This window comes from Hylobates moloch, unplaced genomic scaffold, assembly GCF_009828535.3.
Source record: "Hylobates moloch isolate HMO894 unplaced genomic scaffold, HMol_V3 SCAFFOLD_22, whole genome shotgun sequence".
NCBI lineage: Eukaryota > Metazoa > Chordata > Mammalia > Primates > Hylobatidae > Hylobates > Hylobates moloch.
In genome coordinates, this window is record NW_026652297.1 from 32,553,786 (window position 1) to 32,575,265 (window position 21,480).

The following is a 21,480-nucleotide window of genomic DNA, read 5'->3' on the forward strand; positions in this document are numbered from 1 at the left end:
TTTTTAAGACTTTTTTTTTTTTATCAGTGGTTTTAAGCAATTTAGTTATAATGTAACTTAGTGTAGAATTTCATCATTTTTCTTGGGCTCAGGGTTTGTTGAGTTCTGTGGCTCTATGGGTCTCTGGATTTCACCAAATTTAAGAAAAGTTCAGCCATTACTTAAAATATTTTTTTCTGACCTCCTCTCTTTCATGGGCTCCAATTAGACATATACTTGCCACTTGAGGTTTTTCCACAATTCACTGATGTTCTACTAAGTTTTTTCCAGTTTTTTTCCATGTGTTTCATTTCGAACTGTTGTTTCTTCAAGCTCACTAATCCTTTCTTCTGTGGCCTCGAATCTGCTGTTAATACCAACCAGTATATTTTTCAACCCAGACATAATAGTTTCACACTGAGATGTTTGATATAGGTCTTTTTACACCTTTCAAACACTTTTAACATTGTTTTTCTTTGATAGAAAACAAGACTTCTGTTTTCCCAAATGAAAAGACCAAAAGAAGAGATATCATGGGATATCACACCTTTCATATGTCTATTTAACATCTTTTCTCTAGTGTCTATTTAACATCTTTTCTCTAGTGTACTTGGATACATTTCACATACCTGTTTCCATGTCCAGGCCATTCCCTTATGATTTTCTTCAACCAGGAAATACCCACAGGGAAGACTTCAGCTTTTGGCCATGAAAGTGTACTCATTACCAGAATTGCCCTCCTTCTGTCATAACGAGAAAACAACATGAAATACTTGCAACTGATCAATTCAGACATAGGATAATGGGTGGCACAGGGAGGGGAGCCCAGATCCAGGCAATCTTGCTGAGGTGAGGGGGCAAGACTGGGTGACAGGAGGCCATGGCAGCTAGAATTTGCAGGGCACTGTCCCTGAGAGAAGGAAACTACACAGAGAAAGTTCCAGAAAAGTGCATACATTTCTCTTGAGTCTTTGGCTGAAACCAGTCCGAACATGTGGAAACCCCAGGGGCACGAGGACAACTTCTGAGGGAAGAACCATGACCAGAGCTCACACAACCCCTCTCCGGGGAGCCACTGAAGTTCCCTCAGCCAGAGCGTAAAAATTACCCAGGGGACAGAAAGTCCTTCTTCCTGAGAGCTGAGAGCTCTTTAGCCTGTTCTAGTTGGGGGAGATGGTGGAGAGGAATAAATAACAAAGCTCCCGTCAGTCAGGACCCCCACCTCAGCTCCAAAAGGCTACAGGTGGGGGGAAGGAGAGGCAAGAGGTTAAGGCAAGGTGTGCTCTCCAGAGGGCTAAAGAAGAGGTATTCTAAGAAGACAAGTGACTTACACATTTGACATTTTATAGAAATGTTAGAATAACTGTTGGGCCAGGCGCAGTGGCTCACTCCTATAATCCCAGCACTTTGGAAGGCCGAGGTGGGCAGGTCACTTGAGGTCAGGAGTTCAAGACCAGTGTGGCCAACATGGCAAAACACCGGCTCCACTAAAAATACAAAAATTAGCAGGGCATGGTGGCTCATGCCTATAATCCCAACTACCTGGGAGGCTGAGGCACATTAATTACTTGAACCCAGGAGGCAGATGTTGCAGTGAGCCAAGTCACGCCACTGCACTCTAGCCTGGGCGACAGAGGGAGACTCTGTCTCAAAAAACAAAAAAAAAGGCCAGGCGCAGTGGCTCACACCTGTAATCCCAGCAGTTTGGGAGGCTGAGGCGGGCAGATCACCTGAGGCCAGGAGTTCGAGACTAGCCTGGCCAACATGGTGAAACCCCATCTCTACTAAAAATACAAAAATTAGCTGGGTGTGGTGGCGTGCGCCTGTAATCCCAACTGCTTGGGAGGCTGAGGCATGTGAATCACTTGAATCCAGGAGGCAGAGGTTGCAGTGAGCTGAGATTCGGCCACTGCCCTCCAGCCTGGGTGACAGGGCAAGACTCTGTCTCAAAAAAAAAAAAAAAAAAAAAAAAAATGACTATCATTACACAATGTCGCTGAAAAAACTCTAGGGTTCCTATGGGTGAGAAAGTGGTATCTCCTTAGAGACGTTTCCGGGGCACAAGAGTGGGTGCATTTAACTATGACACATGTAAGCCCCAAATCAGGCACTCAAGATAAAGTCAGTCGTCATGTCTTTTAGATATTAAAGAGGGCAGAAAAAGTTATCTGCCCTTTAGATATTAAAGCGGGCAGAAAAAGGTATTTCCATGGCTCTTCTCCATGGAACCTGTTTACAGAATGGGAACCACAAAGATTTGGGAGGGTGGGTGCACCACCAGGACTTTTAGAGGAGAAAGAAAAGGGTACTTCCTTTGTGGATTTCCAGAAAGTCAACTTTTCTCTGTTAACTTAGCAAATTATCATGTAGCAATCTCAGCACATTATTCCCAGAGGTTCCACTTTAAGCATGTGACCAGGACTATGCAGTGACCTGTGCCATCCCCACATACTGTTCAGGTCCCGTACCTGGAATTCCTGCCTGTCCTTAGATGATGGGGCCAGTGACTTCACAGACCCGGTACCTAACTCTGGACGATCTTCTTACATTGAACGGAACTCCAGAGGGAAGCACATCCCCAAGTGAGGACTCTGGAGATGCGAGGAGGAAATAGACAGGTGTTCTTTTCTCTATTGAATGCAAAAGCAGTTTTCTTGTAAGATGGGCCTTGGTGATTGTTCTGTTGCTTGGGACCCACTTCCTTTGGTTACCAAATAAGGCTTGAGCCATCACGTTCCTTCATGTTCTTGGTCAAGACAGTGTTATCATCCAGAAATACTAGGGTGGCTTTTCCTACAAGCTGCCCACACTACCAATCCCCACTGAAAAATGATCACATCATCCAAATTCACCAGCCCTCCCCACACTCACCAGGTTTTCAGGAGAAAGAATGTATGTAACGGAAAGCTTGTGACATATTTTTTGCTTTATTGAAATTCTTTCTTACAAAAGGTCTGATGTATTTTAGGCCAGGCCCAATTTCCATTAGTCCCTGAAATGCAGGTCCATGGTCATTTCCATGTCCTCTGAAGTAGGTATGTAAACTAGTAGACTTCCATTTTTAAGGTTCACACACTTTTTAACGTTGTTTTTATTTTATGTAAAACAAGACTTATGTTTTTCCTAATGAAAAGACCAAGTAAGAGAGTTATGTGCATCTTCATGGAAGGGATAACTGGATTCTTTGCCAGAACCAGGTTGGGAATTTAGTTTGTTCAATGTGGTGTCTTTCACCTTTAGTTTTTTTGTTTTTTTTTTTTTAATTTAAATGCAAACCTTGCAAGGTGCTGAACTATGTAGTAAAAAGTGCTATGTTTATATATGCATACATATATTGGCTCTGGCAAGGAATGCATGAGTACATGCGTGTTATGTAAACATAGCAATTGGTCAGAAGGAGAGTTTCTCATCATTAGGACATTTAAGGAGTAGCAAGCATATTGGAAGCAAGAATGACCTAGGGCCACATTGGCTTAGTTGTCAGCCTGGAGTGTTGCTGTTCCTACACCTTGAGGGGCCCAGGTCTCTCCCCAAGCAGGCCAGTGCTCACCTGATATGACAGGTGATCATGTACCTGAGGCCTATGAGTTCGAGATTCCCCCAAGGTAAGGTGGGTCTGCACTCACTTGCTACCAGGTAGCTCCCCTAGTTCTTGAACATGTGTATGGCCCAGTTCTGCTCCTCATGTAAAAAGCAGAACATGATCTCCCTATCTCTAGGAGGAGGGTGCAGATTGCAGATTTGTGGAGGCCCAAGGCCCCTTATTCCTACTCCCCACCCCCAGAGGTTACAGGGAATCTTCAGTTCCTTCCACCCCTAGGGGTTCCATTAGGACTTGTGTTTTCCTGACCACAGATTCACACCTGAAGAGGCTTGGAAGATGCAAAATCATCACCTCCAAACAGCTGAGACACACATGACTTGGCTTTAACCATGACTGCCCAATGCCGGAGCACTGGACTCAGGTTTAACATGGGCAGCCTCCATGTCACCCTCCATCCACATCAGCTCTCCTTCTACATTGATAGTCGGCCTGGAAGCCAATCATGTTTGACCTTGCACTCATACCCTGGAGGTTCTGAAGTATGCAACTTCCTAGTTACACAGGTCCTGCACCCAAGCTTTTTGCTCAGGCCAAGTAAAGGCAATAAGTTCAGGTGGGAACACAGTCCCAGTCATTCTGTCTTCTGACTTGCAGGCTAGGTGAATGGACCAGTTAAGTGCTACCTGGAGGTAATATCGTATCCAGACTGACATGCCCTGGACCAATGCAGCTAAGTGGATACATGAACTTAGCACCCAAGATACTATTTAGCGTGCCATGGTAGTCATTCAGTGCTAGTTTCATTCCCTTCTCCAAATCTAGCTGGATTGCTGCAGCTGACTTGCATTTCCCTCTTGCCCCTACAGCTGGCTTCTCCTCTATGTCACTTCCTCAAACTAGCAAATGGGGAGCAGAGGCAGAGTAAAGGGGGGAAATTCATCCCTTGACATTGCCTCTTGCTGGGGAGGAAGATGTTGAAACTCTTGGACTAATGGAGGTTTGGGAATTGTCTGAAGAGTGAATGATGTATGCTACCAACCGTCTCTGCTGCTGCACTTGTCTCTGACACATTCTCAGCATTCACCTGTAACTAAAAGGCCAAAGGGAACTGGGATATTGAGGCCTGGTGCACGGTGTTCAGAGGCTGGGCGAAGTGGTGATCCAGTTGACCAGGGCTCCTCATGCAGGAACCTGGTGGAAGAGAGAGACGGGCAGTAGTTCCCAGAGTTATACTTTGGAGCATATGTTCAAGAGGAAAATGACGACTGGCCCCCACGGTCCTGGGATGCAGTCTGAGGACTGAGAATGCTGGATGGGGTGTGGCCGAGGCATGGTCAGGGTGGCCCCAAGCCGTGCCCCACCCCAGGGATGCAGGAAGGATGCTCTGTGCAGGACCCCGAGCTTGAGCTCTGCCCACTTTCAGTGTCTGTTGCAAGTCACACTGGCATCTTCGGCATGTCCACAGTTTGTCACCCCCCATTTGGAGAAGCTGCAGCGGAAGATGGTTTCCTCTGTGCCCTTGCAGGCAACGTCATCCATCCAGATCCTCCCAGTGCCTGTGGAGACAGGGAAACACAGCTTCTAAGTGGATACACAGGAGGGCAAGAAGGAGAAGAGAGAGCATGACTGTGTCTGCCCTTGACTTGGCTCTGCTGCACACTCAAATCTAGGGGCTTCTAGCTGCCCTCTCCACCCCCCCAAGACCTCATACTTATTTTCTGGGATTAGTTTCTTGAGGACAGAATCACAATAATTGTTAGTGATGATGGTAGTAGTTATGAATATCAGCTATGTGTCAGGAGCGGGACAAACTACCTCTCCTTTTTAGTGAAAGTGTCAGGACTGACTATTAAAGTCTTAAACTCTTTCATTCACTCTTGAAGTACATCGGTAAAATCCCTTTACAAAGAATGTCAAGAGAACATTTAAACCACTTCCTGCTGTTTGGCTCTAACACGTGAACTAAGTGGCTTGAACATATTTTTGTTACGTAGATATTTTCAGCCCCTGTTGTCACGGGATTGCCATGCAGTGAATCCGGGGATGGAGCAGGGAGGAGAGGCCCCTTCCGCCAACTCCTTGGATGTTGTTTCTTCTCCAGGGCCTCTTCCTGGCCTGGATAGCTGTAGCTCTTACACAATAAGCCCTTTGAGGCAGAGAATGATTTGCAGATTAAACGTCTCCTGGAAGACACATCAGTTTACAAATTACCCAGGAAAAGACTGCAAGCTCCAGGGCTCTGTGGGATTAGTCACACCCAAAGCAAATAAAGAAGACTAACAAATAAAGAACAGTTCCAAGGTGACCCAGCCCAAATGCATATATAGGATCTTGAAACTCTAGCTGGTGTTTCACCAGGGGGTTCTGGTTCACATCCAGTCACGGGAGGACCAATAAAATGGGAACGGGGTCATCAAGGGAGGAGCAGTGTATATCTGCAGTGACGTCAACACTGCCGGGGGCGGGGGATCATTCCCGGAGGAGCTTGCCAGCAAACCCTCTCTGCTCCTTGCACCACCGGGCAGAGGCTAGAACTCTGTCAGCTCTAGGTACCAATCATTGCTTGAGCTTTAGAACTGATAGCTGATCACTCAAGGTGCAGTCTGAGGATCAGGGCTGTCAACATCACTGGAGAGCTTGTTAGAAAAGCAGACACACAGAATCTTCCTTCAGCTTAATCTCTCCCACTCTAGGTGCCCACGCCACCTCTAATCCCACTTGAAGCAGCCCTGAGAAACATCGCCTATTATCTCTCCATACCACGCCCCCCCAATTTTTGCTGCCCCAACACTTCAACACTATTTTATGTTATTTTTCTTATTAATATAAGAAGACAGGAATGTCAGGCCTCTGACCCCAAGCTAAGCCATCATATCCCCTGTGACCTGCAAACGTATATATGTATATAGGTCCAGCTGGCCTGAAGTAACTGAAGAATCACAAAAGAAGTAAAAATGGCCGGTTCCTGCCTTAACTGATGACATTACCTTGTGAAATTCCTTCTCCTGGCTCAAAAGCTCTCCCACTGAGCACCTTGTGTCCCCGCCCCTGCCCGCCAGAGAACAACCCACTACTTACCCAAATCCTATAAAACAGCCCCACCCCTATCTCCCTGCACTGACTCTCTTTTGGGACGCAACCCGCCTGCATCCAGGTGAAGTAAATAGCCTTGTTGCTCACACAAAAAAAGAAAAAAGAGAAAGAAAAGCAGACTCTTGGCCAGGTGCCATGGCTCACGCCTGTAATCCCAGCACTTTGGGAGGCTGAAGAGGGCAGATCGTTGAGATCAGGAGTTCAAGACCAGCCTGGTCAACATGGCAAAACCCTGTCTCTACCTTGTCTCTACTAAAAACACAAAAATTGGCTGGGCATGGTGGTGCACGCCTGTAATCTTAGCTACGCAGGAGGCTGAGGCAGGAGAATCGCTTGAACCCGTGAGGCGGAGGTTACAGCGAGCCGAGATCATGCCAGCTGGGGCGACAGAGCAAGACTCAGTCTCAAAAACAAAACAAACAAATAAACAACCAAATTATTGAGGCCTCTGTGTGCTTAGTACCATTCTGATGAACAGAAATACAAAACGACAGACACAAAAGATTTCTGCCTTGTAGAGCTAACATTTGAGCTTCTATGTGTTTATTTAGAGTAACATTCATAGTAGGAAAAGGTTACGCTGAATCCTACATGCTTCCATCTGTGCCTCACACATAGAAGGCAGGATGGCTATTTAACAGGTATTTAAGAGAGGGAAACTGAGGCCCCAGAAAGATTGAGTGACATCTCTAGGAATGTAACTATTGAGGGGAAGAGGCCCTGACCTGGCCTGTCACGTTCGGCCACTACAGTCTTTTCTCCTCATACAGCCACAGTCCACAGCATGTAACACTCAGCCAGGGGACGGCAAACCGTGAGCCAGGTCTGGCCAATGCCTGCTTTTATAAATAAAGTTGTAATGGAACACAGCCCCAACCATTTGATTGCATATTGGCTACGGTTGCTTTCCTACTCCAACTGCAGAACTGAGTAGCTGTGACAGAGACCACCTGGCCCACAGAGCTTAAAGTATTTGCTATCCAGCACTTTATGGAAAATGTTGGCTGACCCTTGCACTAAAGCTATCTCCCAATATTTGAATCTTATCTTAGATAAAAGTACAAGAGGAGGTAATAATGCTATAATTAGAAGTGAACACTCCTAATTTTGTCTGCCTGTTCCCCCCTACAAATCTGTCTGATGTGCACCCGTCCTTACCTCCTTTTCCATCTGTCTGTATCCCTGGGAGATGCTCCCAGCTGCGCTGGCCCTTCCGTGGCCTCCCGAGCCTCCCTCCAGTAATCACCCTTCCACCTCTCCATTTGCATCACTGCAGCACCTCCTGGACCAATTTAAAATTTAGAACATCTTCAAGGCCCTCCCATTTGGGTCTTTCTTGGCGTCCCCCATGCAAACAGAAAATCTGATTACTATGCCCTGTCCAGCAGAAACGTTATGGTGCCAGACCCCTAGGAGAACTGTCAGGGCTTGCAGACAGGGAGGACTCAGGTTTTGCAGGCACTGGAATTCTTTCCTTCCTTCTATGCTTCCTTCCTCACTCCCTTCATTCTTCCTTCTTCCCACCCCCCCCTTCATTCCTCCCTCTCTTCCTTCCTACCTTCCCTCACTCCTTAATTTCTTTCCTTCGGCATTTATCCAGCTCCTATTATGCGCCATGTAGTTTTGGGTTTTGGAACTATAAAGGTGAAGCCCTCAAGATGTTTCCATGTATCTCAGGGATCAGGAGAGTATAAGAAGTGCTGTGATAGAGAAAAATGTGATGGGAGCATAGAGGAGGGTTATTTCCATCTTGGGGGCAAGGGAGCATGGAAGGAGCCAGAAAAGCTTCCCTCAGGGATGATCATTGAGCTGCTTTTAAAAGCTGAGTAGGAATTCCCTAGCGGAAGAGGAAGGGAAAAGGCTTCCAGCAGGAGGAGCAGCACAGGAGAAGAGGTGGGACATGAAACACACCATCTGTGCCCCAAGAACGACCAGCAGGTGCAGTGTGGAGAGGTATGGGGTGGGCAGGAGGCCAGCTAAGAAGATCCTTGGGTGCTGAGCTAAGGAAACCCAGCTTGATTCTGAGAGCGATAAAAATCATCTGAGGACCCAGGCAGGGAGTGAGGTGACCAGGCACTCGTTCTAGAAAGATCCCTAACAGTTTGAGACCAGCCTGGACAATATAGCAAGACCCTATTTCTCCAAAATAATAAAATGAAATAATTAGCTTGGTGTAGTAGCATATGCCTGTGGTCCCAGCTACTTGGGAGGCTGAGGCAGGAGGATTGCTTGAGCCTAGGAGGTCGAGGCTGCAGCAAGCTATGATTGCACCACTGCACTCCAGAGGGTGCACTCCATGGGTGACAGAGGGAGACCTCATCTCTTAAAAAGAGAAAAAAAGAAAGCAAGCTCCCCAGCAGCCACGAGAAGGAAGGCCACAGAGCTAGCCTGCAGGTGTGTGGCCATGATGAGTGGCTCCTGGAGGATTAGAGCCTCTACTGCCCCTACCTCCACCCCACACCTGTAGATAAGTGTGTACAACGGAGCCTGTGCATGCTAACTGCTTGACATGCAGGATCTCCTTTAGCATTTATAGTAATTCTTCAATAGTGGAAGAACTGAAGCTTAGAGAGGGTAGAGAATCTAGTCAAGGTCTCCAGCTACAAGTGGCAGATCCGGGATTCTGACGTGGGTGGTTTGACTCCAGGGTAACCACTGCTGTACCTACTAATCTCCTAAGGGGAGGACAGCAACCACGATGAGGTGGGGACAGGTTCAAGGAATGCCAGAGGAGTGAACACTGGTGGGATCTGCAGGACTCGGGGACCAACCTGATGCGGGGAGAGGGAGTGGTGACAGGGAAGAGGTGGCCGAGGGTTCTGGCTGGGATGGGGTCCGACTGGTAGGATGGTTCTGGTGATGGCAATGAGAGAGGCACAGGATCTGGTGGGAAGGAGATGTGTGCAATTGTGACAGCTGCCATTGGAGGAGCCCGTGGGGCATCCCAGTGCAGCTGTCAGGAAGGTCACCTGACACTTGGGTCTGGAGCTCCACTGAGCACTGTGACAGAGGGAAGAGCTGGGGTGACTGAAGCCCCAGGTGTGGAGGCAGCCTCCAGAGAGAGTGTGCAGAACACAAGGACAGCGGAGGCGGGGCGTTGGGCATGCTGGGGAGAGGAAACTGTCAGGAAGGAGTGGGGTGAGAAGAAGTCTAGGAGGCAGAGCGAGAGGGACCTGGAAGGCTCCTTCAGGCTCAACAGCGGACGAGCTGGGAGTGGGGTTGGGGCACCCAGTGGGTAGGATGCTGGCAGGGTGGCTCTGCCTGCTGCCAGAAATGACAGCCTTCCCTCCTCTCAGCCTCATGACCACAACAGCATTAGAACCCTTGGCACATGGTTTAGAATCCCCCTCTACACATTACCCATGCTGTGGCCAGGGCTGGGCTTGGTCAGCTCTGTCTCCCAGCCCTGCAGCTAGCCTGGCCCATGGCAGGTGCCTGGAAACTGCTCGTAGAGAGGAGGAGAACATGAGTGTAGCCTGGGCTGGCAGAAAGCCTCAGTTATGCCAGCCCTCCCCTGCCCAGGCCCCTAAGGCCCTCTGTATACTGTTAGTGACACCTGGCCTGCAACCAGCCAAGGTCTTGAATAGCACCCGAGACCTGTTAGGGCACCATGATAGGGAAATAATGGTGCAAAAAAATAGGGCATTCATGAAAGCAAGTCCAGCTTCCTATAGACCAGTTTAAAGAATCAAGTGACAAGCTTAGGGCTTCCCCACACATGTCAAGAGGAACAGATCAGGGGAGTGAAAGGAGCCACAAAGTCTACAGGATCGCTGGCCTGGCACTCGAAGCCCACCCACTGCCTTTTCACCAACTGGCAGAGTCAGGCTAACACGACCTGTGATCTTCAAACCACCTATTCTGGCTTCTTGAAAATAATTTATAATTTTTTTTCTCAAAAGGTTTTACTGCCACTTATTAGGAAGAAGCCTTCTTGGAGCTCAAAATGGGAATCTGGGGACTGTTCCTATTCTAATCAACAACAACAGTGGTTTTCCTTAGCCAAAACCAGCTGGAATCCAGCCCCAAGCCTTAGGTGGGAGAACAGTATTCTTTCCTGGTAGGCTGCCCTTCATGGTGCCGGATCCCTTTGAACTTGCCCCTCAAACTCTGGCCCTTAATACTGCACTCCCTGCCAGCTGGCTCGACAGATTTCACCAAGGGTCACTTTCAGTCAATTACCAATGAGATCTGTGGGATGAGATTCAGACCAAGAACTGCAGCAGCCCCTCATAGAGATGAAGAGGAAGGCAGCTGGGAGGAGTGGAGGCTTCCACCTCCAGTCTGGATGTGACCTGGCTCCGAGTCCCCATCTGGAAGGGACATGCCACTTTCTCCCCTCAACCTGTAGCCATTTAGCACAGCGGGTTGGACAGCGATGACCTCAGGCAAGATAGCAGGTATACCCGGCTCCACTCCATGATGTGGGGAACGCTGCTGTCAGCGGGCTGCCATCCACAGGTCACCAGGGGGCCTGGTAACTGGGTGTGAGAGGATCAGCCCCAATCCCTCCCCACACCCACCTGGTCTTCCCCACAGGTGAGCAGTGGCATCTTAAATCCCAGGGGGCCCAGGCTGGGAGACCCATCATAGAGCCTACAGGCCCTTTAGTTACAGACAGGACACCAAGACCCAGAGTGCAGAAGCAACAGGGCCAGGACACGCCATCAAGGGAAAGCTCACTGCTGAATGGGTGTGGGGAGTACCAGGTTTGTGTATGTGGGACCATTGTTTTAGTTGTGAGTCAACACAAGAGTCTGATTCTTTCCATCAGGAAACAAATGCAGGGTTTAAATCAGCCATCTATCTAAGAAGGGTCTGTGCCCCTTCCTCAGAGTCTCTTGTACTATCTGTAGGAAGGTCAGTGTGCTTCAGCCTTTCAAAAGGAAAGCAACCAAAATGATGAAGGCTTTCCAAATCTTGTCATATGAGGACAAGATGAATATCTGGGGATTAATCTGGAGAAGAAAAGACTCAGAGAGGCAGAGACAGCCCAGCAGAGTGGTTCAAATACAGACTCTTAAGACATCTGCTTGGGCCTGAAACTCCGGGTCTGACATTTCCTAGCTGTGTGACCTTGGGCAAGTTACTCAACCTCTCTGCGCTTTTATTTCCTCATTTGAAAAACAGGGATGGCTGGGCACGGTGGCTCACACCTGTAATCCCAGCACTTTGGGAGGCCAAGATGGGTGGACTGCTTGAGCCCAGGAGTTTGAGACCAGTCTAGGAAACATAGCGAGACCTCCTCTCTATTAAAAATAAAAAGAAAAGTTAGCTGGAGATTGCTAGTAGTCCCAGCTAGTCAGGAGGCTGAGGTGGGAGGATCGCTTGAGCCCGGGTGATCAAGGCTGCAGTGAGCCATGACTGCACCATTGCCCTCCAAACTAGAAGACAGAACAAGATCCTGTTCCCCTCCTTGAAAAAAGAAACACAGCGATGATACCTGTATACTTCATAGTGCTGTAAAGATGAAATGGGTAAATATTTGTTACATGTTGAGAACATAGGCTGGCACACTGAGTATCATCTAAGTGTTAATGATAAAAACATAATAGAGACATGAGAGCACGTTATAAAGGTCTGAAGAGCTAGCCAGGGGGAGAGAGACCACAGCAGCTGTGCCTGGGACACAGGACTGGGAAGGGTTGGTATGGGACACCACCAGGAGACAGGACTTAGATCCACGAAAGGAAGAATGTTCTAATCATCAGAAGGGTCTGATGACCACCGGAGATGGTTGCCTGGGCTGGGGCAGTGAGTTCTCATTGCAGCAAGCATTCCGGGAGACAATGGGGACCTCGCAGAATTGCAGTGGGAGGGACTTGGGCTTTGGAGGTGAGCCCAGTCCTAGGACGTGCAGGCCCTCTCCCATGTCCTTTGCCCTCAGAGCGCCTTACCTTGCCCGAATCGAGCTGTGCGGTACACCTCCTCCACACCGCGGAAGCCGAGCATGCGGCACACCACGTCTCCGTCCTTCTTGTCCCAGCCGTCGTCACACACGGTGCCCCAGCGCCGGTCGTGGTACACTTCCACGCGGCCCTCGTGCGGGCCTGAGCCATTCACCAGGCGGATCATCATCGGGGCCTCCACGCCACCTGCCGGAGCAGCCAACTGTCACTACCCAGCTCTAGACACACCAGGACCCGCCCCCAGGGGCCTTCTTTGACTCCCTCTACCCCTGGGTAGGAGGAAGAGAGAGCTGGGGCCCAGCTATATCAAGACTTCAGCCCCCAAATCACCCTGTGCCTCTCCTGCCCTTTGCCAGCCTTCTCCCCAACTTAAAAAAAATAGCCTTTTTAACAGCACGGTGCTGGTACAGAAACAGACACAGAGACCGATGGAACAAAATAGAGAGCCCAGAAACAAAGCTACACACCTACAGCCATCTGATCTTCAACCAAGTCAAAAAAATAAGCAGTGGGGAAAGGACACCCTATTCAATAAATGGCGCTGGGATAGTTGGCTAGCCATATGCAGAAGAATGAAACTGGACCCCTACCTTTCACCTGATACAAAATTATATAACTCAAGATGGATAAAAGATTTAAATATAAGACCTCAAACTGTAAGAATCCTAGAAGAAAACCTGGGAAACATTATTCTGGACATTGGCCTTGAAAAAAATTTATGACTAAGTCCTCAAAAGCAATTGCAACAAAAACCAAAATTGACAAGTGGACGAGTGGGACCTAATTAAACTAAAGAGATTCTGTACAGGAAAAAAAAAAAATTATCCACAAAGTGAACAGACAACCTAGAGAATGGGAGAAAATACTAATATTTGCAAACTATTTATCCAACAAAGGTCAACAAAGGTCTAATATCTGGAATCTATAAGGAACGTAATTCAACAAGCAAAAAACAAATAACCCCATCAGAAAGTGGGCAAAAGAGGGGCTGGGCTTGGTGGCTTATGATTATAATCCCAGCACTTTGGGAGACCAAGGCAGGGGGATCACTTGAGGCTAGGGCTTCAAGACCAGCCTCAGCCTGGGCAGCATGGGGAAACCCTGTCTCTACAAAATAATAATAATAAATGAGCCAGGCATAGTAGCCCCTGCCTGTGGTCCTAGCTACTCGGGAGGCTGATGTGGGAGGATCACTTAAGCCTGGGAGGTTAAGGCTGCAGTGAGCCATGTTTGTGCCACTGCACTCCAGCGTGCACGACAAAGCAAGAACCTGTCTCAGGAAAAAAAAAAAAAAAAGTGGGCAGGAGACATGAACAGATATTTCTCAAAAGAAGATATACAAGCAGCCAGCAAACATGAAAAAATGCTCATCATTACTAATCATTAGAGAAATGCAAATCAAAACCAGGATGAGGTACTATCTCACACCGGTCAGAATGGCTATTATTAAAAAGTCAAAAAACAACAGATGCTGATAAGCCTGTGGAGAAAAGGGAATGTAATGTTGGTGGGAATGTAAATTAGTTCAGCCACTGTGGAAAGCAGTTTGGAGATTTCTCAAAGAACTTAAAACAGAACTATCATTTGACACAGCAATCCCATTGCTGGGTGTACGTCTGAAGGAAAATAAGTCATTCCACCAAGAAGACACATACACTCATATGTTCATTGCAGAACTATTCACAATAGCAAAGACATGGAAATCAACCGAGGTGCCCATTAGCAGCAGATTGAATAAAGAAAATGTGGTACATATACATATACACCATGGAATACTATGAAGCCATGAAAAAGAACAAAATCATGTCCTATGCAGCAACATGGATGCAGCTGGAGGCCATTATCCTAAGTGAATTAACGCAAGAACAGAACACCAATACCTCATATTCTCACTTTTAAGTGGGAGCTAAACACAGGGGTGGGGGTGGGAATACAAGATGGGGGAGGGGAAAAGAGGGGTAAGGGTTGAAAAACTAACTACTGGGCACTATGCTCACTACCTGGATGACAGGATCATCTATACTCCAAGCTTCAGCATCACGCAATATACCCAGGTAATAAACCTGCACATGTACCCCCTGAATCTAAAATAAAAGTTGAAATAATAAACAATAAAATAAAATAGTCTTTTTTAAAGAGCAATTTTAGGTTCGCAGAAAAATTGATTGAAAGGTATAGAAAATTCCCATATACACTACCCCTCCCTCTAGACACAGCCTCCCCCGTTATCAACATCCCCCGAGAGTGGTGCATTTGTACACTCAATGAACCTACACTGAGGCCTCGTCATCACCCAGAGTCCACAGTTTACATTTGGGTACACTCTTGGTACTCTGCATGCAGTGGGTTTGGACAAATGTATAATAACGTATATTCGCCATTATGATATCATACAGAATCTTTTCACTGTCCTAAAAGTCTTCTGTGCTCCACTTATTCAGCGAGACTATTCATCCCTCCCTCCACCCTGCCCCTGACAACCACTGATCTTTTTACGGTCTCCATAGTTTTGCCTTTTCCAGAATGTCATAGTTGGAATCATACAGTATGCAGCCTTCTCAGACTGCCATCTTTCACTTAAGTAAGTGAACCTTCATGTAAGGTTCCTTCATGTCTTTTCGTGGCTTGATAGCTCCTTTCTTTTTAGGACCGAATGATATTCCATTTTCTATGTACACCATAGTTTATTCATCCATTCACCTACTGAAAAACATCTTGGTTGCTTCAAAGTTTTTGCTTGGATGAATAAAGCTGCTATAAATATCCATGTGCAGGTTTTCATGTGGATGTCAGTTTCAGCTCATTTGGGTAAATATCAAGGAGTGTGATTACCAGATTTCTCTCCACTGTTTGAGACCCAGTGACCAGCAGCCTCGCCTGCCAGGGAGGAGGGTGTAGGAGAAATAGGAAGCCAAGGATGGTTAAGGCTTTGTGGGCAGGTAGCCTTGCTGTGTCCCGGGAAATGTCTCAGCCCTGATTTGGTCATTCATGTTCACTTTCCCACTAGGCTGTGAGCGTGAAAGTGCTTTAAGCCAGAGAGAGCCGGTTGTGAATTCTGGTTCTGCCAGTTGCTATCTGCAACTGTGAGACACATTGGTTCATCAAATCTGAGATGCCACCTGTTGTAACAGGCACCTGTTTTATATGCCATTAAGAAGGAAAAAAACTGCCGGGTAGGTGGCAAATTATGTCAAGTGCCAGATGCTTCCTGATTTCACAGATATATAAATGAGTGTCACAGAATCAATAAAACATGGTAATAGATGTGAAGAACTCAGAATAGCACATGGCGCATAGTAGGCCCTTTCGACCTGAATGAACTTAAGGTAGCCTCACAACCTCTCTAAGGGCATTTCCCCAACTGCAACATGGGAACAACAAATACACTGCAGGATTGTCATGCAAACACAATGTAACAAAGCTAAAAGGGCTCTGGGGCACAATCCTGGCCCATGGAAGCATCAGCAGTGTGGGTCTGTTCCCCCTTCTCTGAGGACTGAGCCCCTGTCACCTTGATCTCTAAACTCAGTGCTTAGCACACAGCCTGGCTGGAGGAAATGAAAAATTAATGTTTGCAGAATGGAGTAGAGAGTCATTCCTGAGCATTACAACGCATTGCTTCTCCAAGAGGAAATGTTGGTGGCTCAAAGAAAACCAGAGCAACTGAAAGAAGCCTTTGGATCATCACAAAGCCAGGGTTTGGCTGGAAAGTCATAGTCTCAGGGTGATACACATGGTCAGTGCCAGAGCTGGGATCACAGCTTGGGTTTCCTTATGTGTCTTCCCACATCCTTTTCACCATCCTGCCCGCCCCCCTACTCTTGGGGGCTATTTCTGCTGCTGGGACCTGAGCGTTCTCACTTGATAAGATACTGGAGTGGTCAGTGGTCTTATCAAAATCATTAGGAACACCAGATTCTGCGGCCAATCCAGACCTACAGAAAGAGAATCTTGGTGGCAAGAGTGAGGGATCTATATTTTTCCAAGTGTCCCAAATAATTCAGAGACAATTGGTTTGTGGGCTGTGGACTGGCATTTGGATTACATGATCAATCAGCAAGGTTCCTTCTAGCTCCAACCCTCAGTAATACAAGGCCAGAGAAGAAATCAAGGTCATCTCTTTTTAAAGCCAGAATCCACTGGTGTCATGTGGGGTGGGGGTGGACATTGTACTGGGACCCAGTGACAAGTGGGTGACACAATGCAGGAAAATGCCTATCTGAACTGCCAGAGAAAATAACAAACCTACTCAAGCCCTACTACCAATAAGCGCGGCACTCCTGGACTTTGTTTTTCCTTTGTCTTGTATTTGGCCAAGTGGGCTGGAAGGAGCCTCCTTTTAATGACTGTGATGTGGCAAAGACTTTCATAGGTCCTAGAGGAGATGGCAGAATTGACATCTGTGCCCCATGAGAGAGGAGAGAACTCAGAACTGGCCACATGCCTGGGCCAAGAAAACCCCAGAAAATTCTGCAGAGGAACTGAGGAAGCCACCAGGAGGCGACCCCAACCCCAGGAAGGATGCTAAAGACTACAGCAAGAGCACGAGGGATGCCTCCTCTCGATATTGGATGTATTTGCTGCAGATCCTTCATCCCTGGCCAGGTGACCGTTCTCCCCACACAGACTGCAAATACAAACTCATTCAGGGTGTCCCCAAACAGGCTGAGGCTGTGCAAGAGAAGAGAGAGATCCTGGAGAAGAAAAACATGGAGAAGAGCTGGCATTCAGAGGCTGGGTCTGACACTAACAAACTCCCCGGGGGCAGTAAGGACAGGCTAACCTGCAGCCTGCAGCACCAAGAGGGACCCGGCCCTGCGGGGGGGCTTGGCCCTGGGTTGGCTGAGGCCAGGCTGTCAGCCCTGGTTTCTCACAGACCTGCCTCACCTCTGGCTGCACCAGGAGGCCTACAACAGAAGCCACAGTGTGGGGTCAGCAAGTAGGGCAAGAAGTGGCAGGAGGGTGCTGTGAGTCGCAGAGCAGGCCAGGTAGAGGTCAGGTGTGGGGTCGAAACAACAGGAAGAGTGTAACTGGGTGTGACTAGGCAGCCAGGGTAGACGGTCGGAGACTCCCCGACTTAGCCTCTCTGTTCTGGCCAGCCTGAACTCACTTTGTGCACCTACTCGTTTAGCCAAGTAAGTGACTGAGAGTCTATTAGACAGCTGTGGATACACCCACGAACAGAGTCCCTGCCCTCATGGAGCTGACACTCTAGGGAGAGTCTAGCAATACAGCTAGTCAACAAAAACAAATCCGTAATTATAGCCAAGCGGTGATAAGAGCATAGATGAGAACAGAAGCACAGGGAGTACAGAGTGAGGCAGGCACTATTGTGGGCAAGTGAACAAAGGAGTGGAGAGTGAGGGCAGGCACCATCTTGGCCGAGTGGACAAGGAAGGAAATGAGAGAGAAGGCAGGCACCATCTTGGACAGGTGGACAAGGGAGGGAATGAGGGGGCAGGTACTGTCTTGGACAAGTGAACAAGGAAGAGGGTGGAGAGTGAGGAGTGAGAGCAGGTGCCATTTTGGACGGGTAGAGAAGGCAGGCCTTGAGTGGAGACCTGAATGAGCTGAGGAAGGACATGGACTCCTCCACCTCAGAAAACTCCTTTCTATACTCTGGCCTAAGCTTTCCTTGTCTTTTAGATCTCAGCTTAGATGCCTCTTCTCCTTCCCTGGTCCCCATACCCAACAGGGCCCCTTCTAGGTACATGCTTATAGCTTTGTATCATAATTGCTATTGCTATTTACTCTCTTAGGACACTGTGAGCCTTCTGAGGATCACGTGACCTGGTACAGAGCCCGGTGCACTGAGATGCCCAGCCTGTGCAAAGGGAGGGCATGCATGAATGGAGGGACTCATTAATATGGATCCAGATGGGCAGGTGCTGGCTGGAAGGCATGGCTCCCCAGAGTCCAGGGCTTTGGTGGCAACCTGAATGGAGAATCCACCATCAGGGCCCCAAATCTCCAGCATCCTCTTTATTACATCACAACCCTTCTAATCACATACTTGCTGCCTTCTCTACTTGAGATGACTCTGGATTCTGGACCCGGAGCTCAGGCTATTACAATGACCGTACCTCTCAAGTGAGAGAATGGGGACATGGCTGTCAGATGATCACGGTGGGTGCAACGGGAAGTCTGGAAAATGTCATTTGGATGCTGAAATACTGAAATTCCCAAGAGGTTTCTATGTATATAGAAGTGACAGAAGAATATTTGGAAATAAGACACCTTCAAAAAATTGAAAACATATGATAACCATAATTATGGGACGCATAGCATCAATTTCAAGGATGTCTCTGGCCCATGGCCCGTGCTCACCATGCACTGAGCGAAGTCATGGCCTGCAGGGCTCCTATGGTCTCCCCAGTAGGGACCACATTGATCTCAGGAACTGAAAAGTGCCCTCAAGGGAGAAAAAGAACTGGAGAGCACCTGGGCGAGGCTGGACAAGGCACCACTCCACCCAGACCCCAGTGTCGGTTCATTAAGCATGGAGGCCTGCTCCTCACCACCTGTCCCCAGATCCCCTAGACTCAGGGCTTCCCCCCATGGTGGGGGGCCGCCTGCCCACAGGGTCAACAGATGCTGCCTACCCCAGCAGGGTCAACACAAATCTGAAAGCCACACCTTCTCCCCTGGACTCACCCAAATCAGAGGGTGCGTTTTGTTCTAGCTCCACTTCACAGAGCATGGCCCTAAGCTGTGGATTTTGCATCCTTTTCTCCCTGCCCAACAAAATCTCAGCTCTGTTACCACCTCTCTGGGAAACCACAGGCTGAGGTCTGACTTGCTTATGATGTAGGCTGCCCTCATTCAGGAACTTGGAGTCTAAATTCAGAAACTTGTGTCTCTGGCCTCCTTTGTCCCTGAAGAGGTATAGGGGACACTGGCAGGCAGGCAGGAGCCTTTCCCAGAGCTGAGTAATGAGGCCACCTCCAGCAACACACTTGGGGACTCACCAACGCCCTCCAACAGTGACTACCCTCTAGCCCGAGAAGGACGTCATGATTTAAGAGGTTTGGGTTTCTGTGGGCAGAGGGTTTAAATTCTGCTTTCTCCCGGCAGTTTCTGCCCCAGGTCAAAGCTTTCCCACCAAGCAACCAACCACCACTGGGAAATGCTCTTGCCCCACAATGTGTCAGCCCCCACTTAATCAGACGCGGTGACTGAGAGGCAGCCTCAGCCTGGTCCGTGACTTCCCCAAGACTCTTCCTATCAGTCCAGGGACTTTCTTCCTCAGATGCCCCCAAGAGGGTCCCTGCAGGGGGAATGGGGCTACTGGAGTCAGGGAGATGCCTCTCTCTGCACATGGCAGTGGAGGAAAATGGGAGACAGGGATTCTTGACTGTGTGAAATTCAGACATTCCTAGGCTCCAAAGCAAGAGCAGATGCTCCAGGTAGAGGGCAAAGGGCAAGAGAGCTGGTGATAAGCAATGGGACTCCAGGCTTTCGAGGTTGCAGCCACGTCCCCTAGTAACTGCCCTTCAATGACTGCGAGGCCCCTTCACCTCCTCCTTGGCATCATACCGCATTGAGCCCTGGAAAATCCTTCCTGAGCAAATGAGGATCAGCAACCCGGAAGAAAACCCTGCCCCATACCACTCCTGTGTGGGTATCTGATTTGCACCCCTCAGGTGAGGGCATTAGGTGCAGAGACTATCACACTTTTCCTCTTGTTCTGGATCCCTAACCTGCAGACTGGGGTCTACCTGTCCATGCCTTCATGGTTTGCAAGTTGAGAGAATGGTACTGGCTACAAGGCTGGTCCCCACCAGCTCTGTGCAGGAATGGCACTGGCACATAGCATCACTTGGCTGGAAAACCCAAGCTGAAGGGAGACACCAAGAGCTATTCCTTACTAAAAACAAGGAGAGGCTGTTCTTGACAGCTTGTTCCAATCCCCATCCCACAAGGCTTTGGCAGAGCTTTTTCGTGTAATGCTCACCCCTGCCCCCTTAGGCAGAGACACCCAGATGTCCGCAGGGCTCATCTCTGTTCCTCTTTTCCCTGCTACCCCAGAATTGGGGACCATGAGCCTGAGATGGAGCAGGGACTTAGGGGCTGCTAGGCCCCCAAACATGGAAATAAAATAAAATCTTGAGTTTCTGCAAGGGAAATTCTAGGCTAGCCCCAAGAAGCAAATGAGCAACTTGATAAGAAAGAAAGTAATAGTAGCTTAAAGCAATAGTCAAAGAAGTTAGAGTCATCAGATGTTTGGCTCTCTATAGAAACTAAAGAGAACATCTTAACATATGTCCCTGAGGTGTTCTTCAGAAACCCAGCTGGATGTTTTTCAGAAACCCAGAACCAAATGGATTTGCTGGCATATAGACCTCAAATGAGGGGAAACTGAGGCCTGAACTCTGATTGACGGATTTTTTTTTTTTTTTTTTTTTTGAGACAAATTCTGACTCTGTGGCCCAGGCTGGAGTTCAGTGGCATGATCTCGGCTCACTACAACCTCTGTCCCCCAGACTCAAGCCATCCTCTCCCGCCTCAGCCTCCTAAGTAGCTGGGACTACAGAGTGCATGCTGCCATGCCCAGCTAATGACTGTGTTCTTTATTCTCCAGTGCTATAGAATAAAGGAAAATTCCAGGCACCTAGCTAGCTCTGAGGACCTGGAAGAAGTCACATCCACAGGCCAGACCTTAATATTCCTTTCTGCTGAACCCAAGTTTTTAGACAAAGTTTCCCTTCCTTAAACAATTGCAAATCAGAAAGTCTTTGAAGCCATGTATGACCTTTAAGCCCTTGCTTCCAGATTTCCCATCTTTTTAGGCCAAACCAGTGTATAACATCCACATACTGATTTACAAATTTGCCTGTAACTTCTGCTTTCCTGAAATTTATCATTGCCTTCAAACAGCCTTGCTTGTAAGCCATCCAGGAGACTGAGTCTTAAGTGTCAGTTACCAGATTCTCTTTGCTTGGTGCCTTGCAAGCA

General features: G+C 48.2%; 1 protein-coding gene across 2 annotated transcripts in view; it reads right to left on the bottom strand.

Moving 5' to 3' along the window:
- Nucleotides 1-2,887: 2,887 nt before the first annotated feature.
- The window catches only part of SCARA5 (scavenger receptor class A member 5), a 121,060-nt gene continuing 102,467 nt past the window's right edge, over nt 2,888-21,480 (bottom strand). For both annotated transcript variants that reach the window (XM_032143868.2, XM_058433498.1), the window contains exons 8-9: nt 12,514-12,711; nt 2,888-5,079 (exon numbers count right to left, since the gene is read on the bottom strand). In XM_032143868.2, the coding sequence (XP_031999759.1) occupies nt 4,943-5,079; nt 12,514-12,711 (335 nt within the window). In that variant the 3' untranslated portion in view covers nt 2,888-4,942. The remainder of the gene's footprint in view (nt 5,080-12,513; nt 12,712-21,480) is intronic.